Source organism: Protopterus annectens, chromosome 4.part0, assembly GCF_019279795.1.
Source record: "Protopterus annectens isolate FY-2018-M chromosome 4.part0, PAN1.0, whole genome shotgun sequence".
In the NCBI taxonomy this organism is placed as follows: Eukaryota; Metazoa; Chordata; order Ceratodontiformes; family Protopteridae; genus Protopterus; species Protopterus annectens.
Window position 1 is genome coordinate 583867063 of NC_056733.1, and position 13715 is coordinate 583880777.

The window sequence follows — 13715 nt, forward strand, 5'->3', positions numbered from 1 at the left end:
GCCTTCGAGCCGGTGCCGGGCTTCGAGGGGCGATGTATGGCGAGGCGAGGCGTGGAGACCTCACTTGGGAGCTTCAGAGGTGGGTCCTCCAGATCACCGACTCAGACATCGGCTCTCTCGAGGGCCGAGAAGTCTATCGGCGGTCTCTCTCGTGGCCGGCTCCTTTGGTCGCCGCAGGAGCCCCTCATTTTGGCGAGTCTCGATGATCCAGATCCTCGATTGGTGATCGTTGATGAGGTTGGGGGTGATACACAGGGTTTTCGGTATCCTTTCTTCCATCCGTGTTCCAGCTCCTAGTCGTTCCGGCTCGGGCCGTTGGTGGGGAGGACGCTTGTCGCGGTCTACTATGGTTCTGAGCTCTCGGTCCACAGCTCGGCTGGATGCGGGCCCGAGTGGAACGGTGGAGGTCCCGAGGTCGGTCGGGACTCGCGCTCTGGTGGGCTTCAGTCTCCCTTGGAGTTCGTCACTTGGTGGGGTGCCGCCCCCCCGGGGATGCTGTCCGGGATCTTTTCGGGTCCAGTCCACTCTCCTGTGCGCGCCGAGCGGGCGTGGGGTGTCATTGTCTCTGTTGTGCCGGTCCAGGTGGGATTCTCCCCGTCGGCCAGGGGTCCCGCTCTTTTGGGGCTATGGGCCGTGCCTGGCCCTACCTCTTCACTACCTCCACGGGCCTCTTGCGAGTCTGGTCCATCTTTGGTCTTTCGTCTTCCCCTGTCTTTAGACAGGCTCTGGCGAAGTTACTGGGTGTCCCCTCCTCCCCACGGTCCTCTACATGGGGCCCCGGAAGACCCCTCCCCCAAGAACGCGGAAGCTGCCTGACGTCTTCCCCTGGAGCTTGTCTCCAAAGAGATCTGACAGAATCCCGCTTCTTGGAAGAACGGATGATGTCTCCCTGTGATGATGTCTCCTTGATGCCCCAATCCCCTAATGGCTGCTCGTTGAATCCTGGAGTGATGTCTCCTTCTGCTGATGAGATGCTACCTCAAGAGTGTGTCTCCTCTTCTGCCGCTCTGACTCCGCCTCTTCCGGCCTGGATGTCTCCTCAAAATTCCTCAGACGACCAGCCCTCGCCTGCTCTAACTGCCGGGGCTGGTGCCAGCTGCTCACCAGACGTCTCCGTCATTCTGCCTGCTCCCTGGCTTTCTGTCGGCTAGCACCCCTACAATAAAGTCTCATGCTGGTGCTGGTAGCTGTGATGTGCATCTGCCTCCCCCTGAGAAGAGCAAGAGGTAGCAAGGTCGGGATGTCTATCCCATCAGTTCAGCTAGGATTACCTTAAGGTTCAGAGCAGGACCCTTAAGGTAAGCATTTTACCTTAGGGTCCTTAGAGCTGGCTTTTATATACCTTGATCCTCAGTTCCCTGTCTGCACACCTAACTGAGAGCCCTCCCCTGGAGTTGGCTTCTCTGTTGTCGAGGCAGCACAAAAGGCTGCTCTCCATTTGCTATACAGTCCATTTCCAAACTCGGCCCTTAGAGGCTCATCCTTATAGAGGCCGTACAGTTCCTGTGTCATTTCAAGAAGCTCTGGGAGGTTCCCTTTAAGTTCGCCCCCTTGGAATTCCAGAGCCCTTTCTGGTTCAAGGTAAAGGACACTGAAGTCCAGCCTTGCCCTTTCTGTTGCAGACACCCTGAAAGGACTGTCGGCCAAGAAACAGGAGGAAAGACAGATGACGCCCGCAAGGCTAAAATTTTCTCGAAGGCCTGAATCCCAGCGAAAAGGAGGGCAGGAGATCTCTCAGTCCGAAGAGGCCCTTCCAGTCTCCCCAGGAGGCCTTCGGAGGCAGAGGGCCAGAGGAGAAACCCTCTGAACGGCAAGGGGGAGAGGCTCCAGAGGCCCTCGCAACACTGGAGACATTTGTCGGACTCTCAGCAGTGGCCAGTTGGGCTTTTTCACTCACCGCAGGGAACCCCCTGGGTTCGTAGACCAGGGAGCCACCTGGAAGGTATCACCAGAGGAACCAGCCGGATTACTCGCGGACACCACCCACCAGTCCAGAATTATCGCCAGGATCCCACAAGTCTCCAGGATCCCCACCCCCATCCCCAGCCCGAACAGCACCCTCCAAAGTCAGCCAAATGTCATGCATGACCAGCACAAAAGCTGCCCGAAGACCATTTAAAGGTAGGAACTTACTCACCGTCCCCTTTTCCAGCAGACCAGAGTACTGAGGTTTCCTTATTCTTCCAACAGGCCAAAAGGACTGAGCAATCTCAGAATTCTTCCTCTGCATGACTTCTAACCATTCTTGTCACAAAGAAATGGCAAGTTGGTCAACTTACTATTCCATAGATACATCATACTGGTTTTATTATCATATCAATTCTCCATAATCCGTCGCTATCCAGCTATCATCTTCAGTCCACTTCCCAGGTCTTTTCAGGGTTTTCATTCTCAGTTTCACCACAGTCCCTGTCAATTCATGTGACTTCAGTCTGCTCACCACAGCCCACAGGAGGGGTTCACCAAGTTTGAGAGGTCGACTAGCACCCACCTTTCCTATCTCTAACTACCACTCCTAACTCCCACCTCAAGCATCTACTACTGGCCACCAATCAGCATCTACTGATCACTAGCCAATGCGCCATTATCACCTTGAATTGGCCAAAATCTGAGATGCTGCCATCTCAGCGAATAAGATTCATAGGGGTCGATAAGATTCCAGTCAAAAAGATAGACCTGTCTACTTCCATGACAGTCTTCCTTTTTACAGAAAACGCCTCCAGCTTAGCTCAAATGGTCCTGCCTTATCCCAGTTAGGTCCCTTGGTGATTGCCTGGTGTGTTCCTACTTTTCTTCTAACCCCCACTCAGTGGTCCAGCTCAGTGGTCTCTCCAGGAACTCCCTTCAGGTCATCCCATGGCTCCCCATAAGAATTGGTGGATCATCAGTGTGCCCTCCAGGTTCACGAGGGGATGACCCTTTGTTCCACCTGGTCCTCCCTGTTCCTTTCAGGGGATCCCTCCTGGCCTCCCGACCACTGTGGGACCATGGCCGGGGTGGGGGGCACCAGAGATGGCACCCAGCCATGGGGAGGGCAGTCATCCTTAGCAAACAGCCAGAGGCAAGAGACCTTGCTCTCATATCACCCTTCCCTTCAAGCAAGGCTTCTCAATTACCACTCAGCTTCTTCACAATTACTCCTCAGGGCAACATGGCAGTTATCTGGAAGTCCATGCAGAGGGAGGCTGGGTTGAAGAAACTCATGGGAAGCAGAGAGGGACAGAGAGCCCATCTCTGAGCATGGGCCAATGGTGTTTGGGAATCTTTTGTGTCGATAGGCTTCTCATAGCTCTCTTATCCAAACCAATCTGAACTAGGAGCAGGCAAAATCTGTCTCCCCATCCAATCTCCCTCAGAAATGTACAGTAGGGCACATTGGATCAGCAAATGGGGAGTTCCATGTTGCGACCCCTCCCAAGCTCTTCTCCCCCATGTGGCCCCGGGAAGAAGTTCTCCTGGCCCGCCTTCCTTCGCCCATGGGCTCTGCTGGCCCCTTCCTTCTTCCCAGTTGCCCTCCCCTGCAATCCCTTCCCCCCCAGTTCTCCCCCAAGGTGATCCAATCAAAAGGCATCGGTCTCCGGAAGCAGAATGATCTTGGTGGCTCCATACTTTCTCGGTCCAGCCTTGGAGGGGTTATGTTCATCAAGTCAGCTATGGGACCAGTCCCTGCTGGACCAGATCCCACCACTTTGCTTTATCAAATCCAATCTTCCACTAGCCACCTAACCCTAAAATTGACGGCTTGGCTCCTTCCTTGGATCCAGTAGTAACAACAATGCCTTATGTAATCTAGTTGTATCCTTATTGTCGAAATTCAAACAAAATTAAAAAGAAATGATATCATTACAAATCAAAAAGATTTTGCTAATTGGCTCAACTCTGAGCCCATTTTACTTCCATTTCTCCATATACTGAAACTTCAAATTCTTTACTTCCTTTAAACTTCAAGTTTCCTTTTTAACTATTTCCAATTTTTCACCAGCTCTTTTACCAACCTTTAATGAGAAACCCACCTTCAACAGAGCACAAGATTATGTCCCATCTTTTTAAGACATTAGATGCCTCGATTTCCTATCCTGGCTCATCCTGCTCCTCGATCGGTTTCCGGACTCCCCTTTTCCTTCTCTCAACACATGTGATTTAAAATTGATTACATTTGTGATTTGAAGACTTGGTGGCTATTGCTATTACTTCTGCCTGAAGGGTTTCAGAGCTTCAGGCTTTGTTTGTAAAAACCTCTCCGCTTCCTTTTTAGAACTCAGCTACCTCCAAAGGCCAAATCCTGTCCCTATTCTTATCCTTTGTTTCAGTTTCTCTTTCCAGCAATCATTCTGCAGTTTCTGCTTCCTTCAAGTATCTTAACTTCCAGTCTTCTTTCAAAGTATTATTCATATTCCACACATTGATGTTCACAGGCAGTTTCAAGGCAGTTGCGTTTCAAACAAAGATAGCAATCAAACAAATCCTTTGCAGACAATTAATTGGCAGCAAAAGGACAATAAATTGTCACTATTGCCAAAATGGATGGGGACTTGCAAACATTCTTATTATTTTATTCTTATTCTTAAAGCTTATTCTTATTCTAACTACACTACTATGGCTGCTATGGCTACTTCATTTCATTCCAAGCCAAGCTTAGTGACATTTTCATTTGTGCTGCATGGTACACTCTCCATTCATTGCCACATTTACTTCTCCGCACACTTTTTCATTTCCTACAAATTGGAGGATCAGCTTCATGAGTCTCAGTGCTCAATGGAGTGTTTTTCCAATGAGCCACCCAGGATTTAGGTGTCCCATCAGTGTTGAATGTGAGGAGATGGGATATGGATCAGATATTTAGTTACATTTATGTTATTTTTTTAACTTTGGGATTTAGATTGCCATTCCAACTCACCCACATTCCTTCCCCCCTCCTTCCTTGGAGAGGAGGATATCAGGAGATCAGGATATTGTGTCATCTCAATGTTGTTTCATCAAACAATATATATAGTTGTTATATAAACAAGTTGTGCATAATGACAACAAACAAGATCTGGGGGATTAGTGGTGTGTGGTGGTGCATATAAGATATAAGCCAATCAATAAGATTTCTCTCTATAGCATGGCGTGCCGAGTCGGAGCCGGAGGGGGGGCTGCCCATCATCAGTATTGAATGTAGGTGAGATGGATCCCAAACATCTAAAGTTATGGTAAGTACATAACTAAAAGTTTCTTTTGTACTGTGGAAAGAATTGGAGGGAAAGCTGCAGAATTTATCTGTTTATATTGAAGAAGGAACTGATACAAGTTAAAAGCAATCCTCAGCAGATGTCTGATTGAGAAGAAAAGTTTGTCAAGCCGGTTCTAACATCCATCAGTATTAGTACAGGAAGTAAGGAACCTTCTATAAGACTAAATTCTTGACCACCCAACATTATCATGAGTACTTTTAACAGTAACTTCTTCCCTTCAGGCTTCCTAGGCTACAGTACATTCCAGATGGTTGGTTAACCTTTACCTATCTTTCATTTTGTGCATGAGTGAGCAGGTTCCCCAAGGCTATCATTCTATGTGAATTGGCTTTTTCTGTCTTACTACGTGGGTACAGCAGAAGCTTTCCTCTGGTGTCCTGAGACTCCATGGATTGAATGTCTGATTTGTCCATTAATTTGACCACGTTACACCACCAGTTGGCAGCACTTTACTTTTCATTGGAGAACTAAGAAAATGGTACTTCAGTGCTCAGAAAGGTGCTTCTACTACAAATGTTTGTTTAAAAGTAAGGGTACCAAGAGTAGGCTAAAAGCTTAAGCATATGAAAATGGAGATAGCAGAATATAGAAGCAGTTTGAACTGCCTCTCACAGGAGATCAGAAACATTTAAGTTAGTGTTAGGTATATCAACTTACAAGACAATGGAAGAAAAGTGGTGAGCTGCAGAATGTCTGACAGGAATGTAGAGGCATTAAGCAAAAGCAGAATAAGGTAAGAAGGATGCACAGTAACAGCATGGATACATCAATAGGCAGGCATTTGTCGTGCTTCCTATAATTGAAGAACTGGGTTTTGCAGTCCATAATGGGTCTTCAACTCTCTATTCTTTGAGACTTAGTGAACCGAAAATAAGCTGCCACATGAAAAACTGTCAACCGAAAATAAGCTGCCACATGAAAAACTGTCAACAGCTACATAAATTGGCAGATATTGCACCACAATACATAAAAATGCTTAACATGAAAGCTGATGGAACATTTTTACAAGGGGAGGTCTGTGCCTCCTTGTGCACACCCCAACCATCCAGTCTCTTTATGTACCAACTCCAAGGTCATATAACCTTGTTTTAAAAAGACAAATTTGCTTCAAGTCTACTTTACTTTTTCCCTTTACCGTAACTTGTCCAACCTCAAAGTAAGTATATCAATATCCACACTATATTTTATAAAATCAGGTCTCAACAAAAGCTGTAATCAATATAGTTTACAAGTCTACGAAATCACCATCAATTTTCTCAACAAAATAAAACCCAATCAATCCATAGGAAGCCTGGCTTTTGTCTAGAGGTTCATCCAGTGAAAAGAATTTTACACAATTAGTGAGTCATACTTTTCCATTGAGTAATACAGTAGCTACAAAGCTCAAGAATGTGCTTTTACCTTTGCAGGGGTATCCTCTTTTGCCTTTGTTATTTACTTTATATTTAGAGATGATGGCAAAGAAAATAAGACACTCAGAAATACAAGGATATAATTTATGGTAATCCAGAAGAGTTGGCTTTATTTGCAAGTAATATTATTTGTAACTGATGAAATCAGAAATGAATGTCTCAGTGTTGTGGGACATTTTTAGACAGTTTCAATTCTTTTTTGGATAGAAATTGGTGAAGATAAAACAAAAGCTATAGCTACAAACTGTGTACCCACAAAAGCTGTAATCAGCAATTCCCATATTTATGGGGGCACGATAAAATGAAATATTTAGGAGTATGGCTTAAAAAGGATTCTGTTATGGTAGCTAAGGATATGTGGGGAGAGAGTAAACAAAAAATAATACAAAAACTGAGAAACTGGAAGCTTTTGTTTATGGATAGGGATAGCAAGATACAACTAGCGTTTTTAGTCCCTTTCATTTTATATACAAGTCAGATATATTTTTATCAACCAGGGGAGAAGTTGTGGACAACAAATAGTAGAGATGAAGGAATTTATCTGGAAGGGCAAGAGAGCAAGGACCAAGTAGGGTAAGTTGATCTTTCCAATAGAACAGGGTGGTTTTGGATTATTTGATTTGAGCTAAAGGGATGATGATGAAACGGGTGGGGGGGATTCAAGAAATAAGGACATAGAGGGATTTTGGTTGCAGATCCCTAAGGAGAATAACAAAAGCCACACAGAATGTTATATTCATAAAGTAGCAGAAACAATTCTAAGAACTATGCCAGTACGAGAATGGAGAAAGATTTTGCCGATAAAGAAGTACTGCAACTAGGGGTCCAGAGAATAGGCAAGAGGAGGCTGGAATTTACTGGAGAAAACTGGAAAAGGAACCAAGGCATCAGAAGCAAATAACTAGAAGGGCAAAGAAATAGAATGGGAAGAGGCCAAAAAGACATTTGGACTGCAGGCTAGAGACTGCATTCATTATTAGGGATTGATATCAGAGTATAAGCAAAGATAATGGGATAATGGAATCCTAAAGGAAAGACCTGCCTAGTAAAGTTTTTAGTTGAATCTAAGAACAGAAGCTGCTGCTAAAAAAGTGGTAATTAGTAGGGCAGATAAAATATTACACGATAACTATAGGAATCAATCAGAGGAGATTAAACAAGATTGGGAAGAAAGACTTGATAAACAGTTCCCAAGGAAACCATCGGAGAATATTTGTATGGCTCCCAAATATGCAACTAAGTTTAGAAGATTTAGGATTTTTGCTTGGAAGTGTTTGCATGTTTATACCCCAAGCAGACCCCAAAGAGTTTTTCCTCAGGTAGACACCAGATGTTGGAGGTGTGATGGGGAAGAAAGAGGTTACTGAGAGCATATGTTTTGGGAGTGTAATGAGTTGGCAGACTTTACAAATTCCCTACAGAGCACTCCATCAGAAATGTTGGGTAAGCAAATGGTGAAACTAAGTAAATGATTTTTTGAGCAGGGGCACAATATTTGAATTGCCTAAACATAGTAACGCCTTGTTAAATTTAATTTTGGTGGCTGGGAAAAAAGCAATTACTAGAAAATGGAAATCAAAGTCTAAACCAATTGTATTTGAAGTTTTGAATATTGTAATAGAGTTAAAAGAAGTGGAAGTGAGATCTTTAGAAAAGGGTAGGAGGAAATTGCATGAAAAGAAATGGAAGTTTGTGAAAAATACATGCAGTGTAATGTTTTTGGAGATTAGCGAGTTTTAAGGAAAGGCTGGAACTGAGCAATTTATGTAAGGTTGGATTAATGATAGTTATATAAAAATATATATGGTGTATAATGTTTTTAATTGGGAACATTTTGTTTTCTTTATGTATTTATATATAGGTATATATTTACCTAGGTCTTAAGAGATACTTCAAAAAAGGTGTTGAAAGTATAATGTGCATTTACCTTTGAAAGACACCTTGCATATGTCTGATGGTAAATTTTAGGTCATAGACAAGGTCTGTACAAGGCACTTTACAGAATTGGGTGTATTTCAGTTTAAAGTGCATTCTAGGCCACTTGAGTGCTGCAAGAGAATTTCACAGTTGACTAGAAAGGCTTTTATCTGTGATTTATCTGACTTTGATTTGAGTGCAAGGATAAAGTAAAAACAAACCACATGTTTACAGTGATCATTTACACTAGTTGTATGTTAAGTTGTTCAGGAAACCAATGCATTTAAATTCTACCATTGTCTTCTTCTTTCCACCGAGAGTTTCAGTTGCTGCTAATTTAGGGAATGTGTTATTTTATATATGTATGTATGTATGTATTTATTTATTTATTTATTTATTGGTTTTTTTGACCGGAGTTGTCTAGCTAGGCTATTTTAGCCCCTTTTCAGCGGAGAGAAAAGCTCCAGTAACAAAATAGGAAATGTGTTCTCCTATCTTACTCATCTTAACCATTAGAAGTGTAGGTATGCAGTAGAGAAAGATAAGAATTGTAACAAAATTTGCCAAGTGCATGGAAATTAAATTTGATTTGACAATCATTTGTTTTCTTTATTACAGCTGTCTAATTGCTATGGCACTGAAGAACAGTAAAACTGGAAGCCTCCCAGTGAGTGAAATCTACAGCTTCATGAAGGATCACTTCCCATATTTTAAAGTAAGCCTGCATACAGTATTGTTTTGGCCCCTTACTACTGATGACATGGGTAGAGTTATTGCTGACTGTAAGTGTTCTTCCTGTTTATCTAGACTCATAATAGGCAGGAGTGGAAAGCGTGGGCATGTTTTCTGCACATTGATATGATGTGATCTCTGACATGCCACTGTGTGACAAAAGTCCTGTGTATCTAACAGCATGTTTTAACAGGCAAGCAATTCCCATGCTGCTCAGTATGCATTGACATGTAACAGTGATCTATCCGTGTGACAGCATCCCCCGACCCCCACCGTAGCAGTAGGATGTTCTGTAAGTTTTTTTGTCCTTCTGTTCATTCATTTTTAGAGGATAAGCAGTAACTTTTTAAGCTGAACGAGTACCTCTGTTCAGTTACATTACTATATCTTACAGTTATATGTAAAAGTAACTTATTAAATAACTAAAAATTACAAAGAAAGAAAATTGCAATATCTGAAGTCTTCTAGCCAATGATGCAGTTATTGCTTCTAGTCTCTCATCCCTTCCATGAACATAACATACTCACACATGCAGAGTACTTAAAAATGTAATTTAAATCAACTTGTATAACTTTAGCATAAAAGCCTTGACAAAAATGGCAGAATTGACAGTTTTTTTACTGTGGGCTAAAGTGGTTATATACAGCAAATCTTAGTTAAAGAGACTTCTGAATCCAAGCAGTAGCATTACTTTTCTGTAATTAATACCCAGTCAGCAATAGTTTCCTCAGCTACTGAGAAAGACAACCCATGCCATACCTCTCAACTCTCCAGATTTTCACAGAATGTCCAGATTTTTCCCTCACATTTTTAGTCTGTTCTTCATAAAATTTGCGATTTTCTGGCATATCACTGGGAAGATATGAGGACTGAAGTCACTAAATAATGATATACATTTGTGTTTCAGACACTATATCAATGTCATTCACAAAAACGCATGCTAAGACAAACCTTGTTATTCTAGCAACTTTCTAAGTTTGTAAGAGCAATATTTAAAATCTGTTCCTATTTTTGGGCCTTTGTTACTCCCCCATTCTGTCAGGCTTTGTCCAGATTTTTTTGTGCCAAGAGGTTGAGAGGTATGCCCATGTCTCCACACTGGGGTAAAGGGTTATTTTTAATACATTAACACCCATTTCTTTCCCACTGTCCACATAGTCCAGCTGCTCTCCTTAAAGTAATTGTTTGGAAAATCCTGGAATGCATTTGCTGTTAAAAAATGACTCAATCTGTTAGGAAATCCTGGAATGCATTTGCTTTTAAAAATGACTCATGCTGTTTGAGTGTACCTGTGGGTAATACCAGTACCACTGCTTTTACTTACACACACCCTTTAGTGATATTGCTAACTGCAGGAAGTACTACAACTACATCATGACCACATACTACAGGTATCATTTAAAGCATGAGGCCTGCATGAAATCTATCAGCAATATAATCACATGATGATTGCAGAACATTGCTGAAAGGAATAGGCAGAGGTTCATTCATCAAAGGAACAAGATAGTAGGAGAGGATCAAAAGGTTAATGAACTTGGGGCCTGTTTTTTTAGGCCTGGTTCATAAACCAGTTCCACTTCCCAAGTTAAGGGTCACATGTATGACCTCCATTTTATTTACAGGGATCTCCAGTTTAGGATCTTCTTACTTCAGGCTGCCTGGCTCATTTAAGGATTTGTAGGGAGAAAACACCATAAATCCTATTCACAGAAATGAGTACTGGACATCATCATCAACCTTAACTGCCTCTTTGTGCTGGCCTTTTGCTTGTTTGTAACTGTAACAGACCTAAGTGTCAGTCCTCCTCCTCCAATCTGCTGAGGAGGATTGTGATTGTAGTGCCTGGAGATTTTCACTGGCAGATGGTAATGGTAATTACCCAGTTGTCCCTCCATTAACTATTCTGTTATTGAATGATTTCAAGAATCTTTTCTTGGTATAATGACTACTAACCAAGCGTTATGTCCAGTCAAGTGGAGTGTCTTGTATGTCTTCTGAAACCAGGCTCAGTATTTGTCTCCTACAACAACTGCCTCTAATATGCATCTCTCCTGCATGGGTAGTTTTACTAAATTAAAACACCTTCCCCTGTACATTTTCCCCTCCACCCTGATTAAACATTTCTTAACTCCAATGCTGTCACCATCTTTTTGATCTCTTCTTCTGCTACACACATGATTCCTTCCAAACACAATAAAAAGACAAGTTTCTCTTCAGCTCCCTTTAAGTTTTCTCTTGTTAATGAGAAAATTGGAAACACACACACACACACACACACACACACACACACACACACACACACACACACACACACACACATATACATACAGAGAAGGCCCACTGCTAAGGCACTGCTAGAATGATAGATGTGAAAGGAAAATATTAGATCCTACTGCATCTATCCAGTCTATTTTAGACTTTCTAGCAGAACTTTTTTTTTTTTAGGATCTTCTGCATCCCATTAGAGTTTTCAGTTGGCTGCCTATATCAAATTTTCATGTTGGTGTCTCAGAATCCAGCATCAAATGGGATTTAAACTTGGTTCTAGCATCTTTAATTCTTCCCCAAATCTGATCAATTTCTGTCATATGAAGAAGAAAAGATTGGGCCCTCCAGTCACTAAAGTATCTCTGTCTAAATGGCTCAGAATAGTATTTCTCATTTGGGATTCAACCCAAGACCTTCAGCATACCATGCTACCATCACTGCCGGTGGTGCCAATGGTACTCATTGTGATAATGAATTTGTTTTACCATCAAGTTCCATTCTTAGTTACAAAATCATTTTATCTTGTTCATTTCTCTGTCGCAGTATTTCTTCCAGATCCAAAGAGGTCTTGGTAATGGTATCTATATGCATTCTCCTTTTGGGTGTACCTTTCCAAGCACTTGACCTTGCTTGCATGACCCCAAAGACTACTGAATAAGAATATGACAGGGTTTGGCGACCAAGGTTATATCCTGATAATTTAAAGTCCTTTCCATCTATTCTGCTTCTGATAGACTCCTAAGGGGGAGGGGGTGATCTGTCTAGCTCTCCATACAATGAAAGCCCATCTTTCTTCAACCTTTTCTACCTTCACAGAGCCTACAATCCAGAAAACACCTGTTCCGAAAACCTTGACCTTCATCCCAAGATTAACAACATTTGCTGGCATGTTAAGTTTCTAATACATTGCAACTCCTCTATATGGAATAGACTGCCTTTACACATCAAACAAAGCAACTCCTTATATACCTTAAAAATAATCTAGACAATAGGATTAGTGATCATAAATTATTATATTTTCGAAAAATGGCCAAGCTTCTTAGCAATATCTAATTGTAACTTAGTGTGAACCTATGAACCTGTAAATATGGAGACATCACTGCTTATTCCCACTGCAGGAAAACTCCAAGTGTCTAGCCCTGGGTCCTGGATCATGGGATTTTGCCTTATAGTAATCCATAATGTAGGAATAGAAAATGCCCTAGCTGGCACTCTTATGTAGCTGGCATTCTGTTCTTTTCCATGGAGCTTTGCTTTCACCCAGTGGATGTCAGTGAACTATTTCAGAACTATGGAAGCTGTTTTTGTTAACAATGAAACTGTGGTTATTCTCAGGTTCAGCTGTATCTACCAGAATCAAGAAAGGTGGGTAATGGGCACATGTTCCATCATTTGTGAACATGTTCATGCTTACAAACCTTCCTTCATTCTTCCAAGTCATATATTAGCCATGGTCACTGTAGACAGGTTGTCTCTAACCTCAAGGGGCCTGGTTCATACAGTGCACCACTTTTATTTGTGAGATCAGACTGTTTCATTGAAGCATTATAACTTTTCATTGTATTCTCTGCAGTATCTAAGTGGTTAATTACCTACCTAGTTTTCTTCCTTGTGACCTCTAGGTGTCTTTATGCAGTGAAAGTGCATTTCCTTTTACTGTATCTGTTGTATGCTTCAATTATGTCTCTGAAGCAGACGTATTGCAGTTATTGGTTTACACCTTTATTATACAGTGAAATCTGAGCTTCATTCTTAAGACAGATTTATTTGGTAATGTAGTTCCATGGGGATTTTTCCCATGAGTTTGCAGCTGTTTGCTACTTGCAGGGTGCTTACTGCTTGAGAGTATTCCCACTGGCTGAACCCAATCCAGAAATGTCTCGGTTTAATATAGTTGTAATATTTTTGTTTTTTGTATTCAAGGGCTTCAGAACAGGACATCTCAACTGGGCCTCTTTTTTTTTTTTTACTTCACCTTCATCTCATCTTTTTATCATATCTGTACTAGGAGTTTTGCAGAAGTCTTTATAGCTGGTAAGTCATTTAGCATGGCAGTGGGTTTATAATGTAGTAAAGTTCTGTTTAAATTATTTTATATCCCTTGGGAAACATTTTACTAGGGATCAGAAATGGATTCTGAGATAGTAAGTGC

The 13715-nt window shown here is 42.0% G+C and overlaps 1 protein-coding gene across 2 annotated transcripts in view; it reads left to right on the forward strand.

The window, feature by feature from the left end:
- The window catches only part of FOXN4 (forkhead box N4), a 211418-nt gene that overhangs the window by 179891 nt on the left and 17812 nt on the right, over positions 1 to 13715 (forward strand). For both annotated transcript variants that reach the window (XM_044068515.1, XM_044068516.1), the window contains one exon: positions 9182 to 9278. In XM_044068515.1, the coding sequence (XP_043924450.1) occupies positions 9182 to 9278 (97 nt within the window). The remainder of the gene's footprint in view (positions 1 to 9181; positions 9279 to 13715) is intronic.